Raw genomic sequence first — 1,401 nt, forward strand, 5'->3', positions numbered from 1 at the left:
ACAATCTGTTGCGGATCCTTGTCTTTATACAAAATGCACCAACGAGGAAGGGATCATATATATTCTTGTATACGTTGATGACATTTTAGCTGTTTCAAAAAGCAAATCAGATATTAGAATGTTTGAAAAACTGATTCAATCGCATTTTGAGATAAGTAATCTCGGAAATGCAAAACACTATTTGGGCCTCGAAATTTTTCAAGACAAGAATTTTAACTTTTGCATACGCCAACGAAAATATATTACTGATATATTGAAGGAATACGGTATGGAAAATGCAAAAGAATCGAAATATCCGTTGGATCCTGGCTACGGAAAAACCGAGTCTAATCTTCTGATAGACAACACCAAATACCAAAAATTGATTGGATCGCTTTTATACCTTAGTGTTAATTCAAGGCCGGACATTGCTGTGAGTGTTTCCATACTTGCGAGAAAAGTAAGCTGTCCCACTCAGGAAGATTGGGCAGAGTTGAAACGCATCCTGAAGTACCTCAAGGGAACAATAAATCACTTTTTAAAGTTAAGTTACAACAATTCTGAGGACAACATATTGATTGGATACGCCGATGCGAATTGGGCCGAGGATAATATAGATAGGAAGTCCAATTCTGGATATGTGTTCCAAATAAATGGTGGTTCAATAAGCTGGGCTTGCAGAAAACAAACTTGTGTTTCACTGTCCTCTACGGAAGCTGAGTTTATTTCCCTTTCTGAAGCTTGCAAAGAAGCAATCTGGCTAAGACGTCTATTGAGTGACATGAAGATAATTCAAACTTCACCAACAATAATCTACGAAGACAATCAAAGCTGCTTGAAACTTATTAAAGAAGAAAAACTCAGTAACAGAACGAAACATATTGACACAAAGCTCCATTTTGTAAAGGATCACATCAAAAAGAAAGATGTTGAATGCAATTACTGTCCAACGGAATCTATGGTGGCGGATATAATGACTAAACCTTTAAAACCACCTCTATTTGCAAAATTTCGAAAATCAATTGGCATTGAACTCGATTGAGGAAGGGTGTTGGAGTATCAATCGACTTTGAATAATTAACTTTATTATTTCTTTTTATTATATTCACATAGATAGCATTGATTTTCAATATATTATACATGCTGTCAATTCTAAAGAATATTTTTTCATTCTCAAATAAACCTTTGTATCATTCAATTCGTGTGTGTTCTTATTAACTCAATTCCACATATATAGAAGCATTTCCAATACGACCGACACGAGGTAGGATGAGCATAACACAGGTTGAAACTTTGAGCTCGTGAAGATAGGCCGCAAACTGCCGGGCGCGTCAACAGGATGATGAGCTTCGTGTTTATGAGAAATAGCTGTAAAATACATCCGCGGGCAGTCAGAGATTTCGCGAGTGCCTTTAATTATTC

At 36.3% G+C, this 1,401-nt stretch overlaps 1 protein-coding gene across 1 annotated transcript; it reads left to right on the plus strand.

Annotated features, from left to right (window-relative positions):
* The first annotated feature begins 268 nt into the window (after nt 1–268).
* On the plus strand, nt 269–1,021 carry LOC131996193 (uncharacterized). Its single transcript, XM_059365655.1, has one exon. It carries the CDS (start codon nt 269–271, stop codon nt 1,019–1,021), a length of 753 nt encoding a protein of 250 aa, XP_059221638.1.
* Nucleotides 1,022–1,401: the final 380 nt, after the last annotated feature.

The sequence above is a fragment of the Stomoxys calcitrans genome, chromosome 3, assembly GCF_963082655.1.
Source record: "Stomoxys calcitrans chromosome 3, idStoCalc2.1, whole genome shotgun sequence".
In the NCBI taxonomy this organism is placed as follows: domain Eukaryota; kingdom Metazoa; phylum Arthropoda; class Insecta; order Diptera; family Muscidae; genus Stomoxys; species Stomoxys calcitrans.

Excerpts from the sequence above, each read along its gene's own strand:
- LOC131996193 (XM_059365655.1), top strand. The coding sequence starts at position 269 with ATGGAAAATGCAAAAGAATCGAAATATCCGTTGGATCCTGGCTACGGA.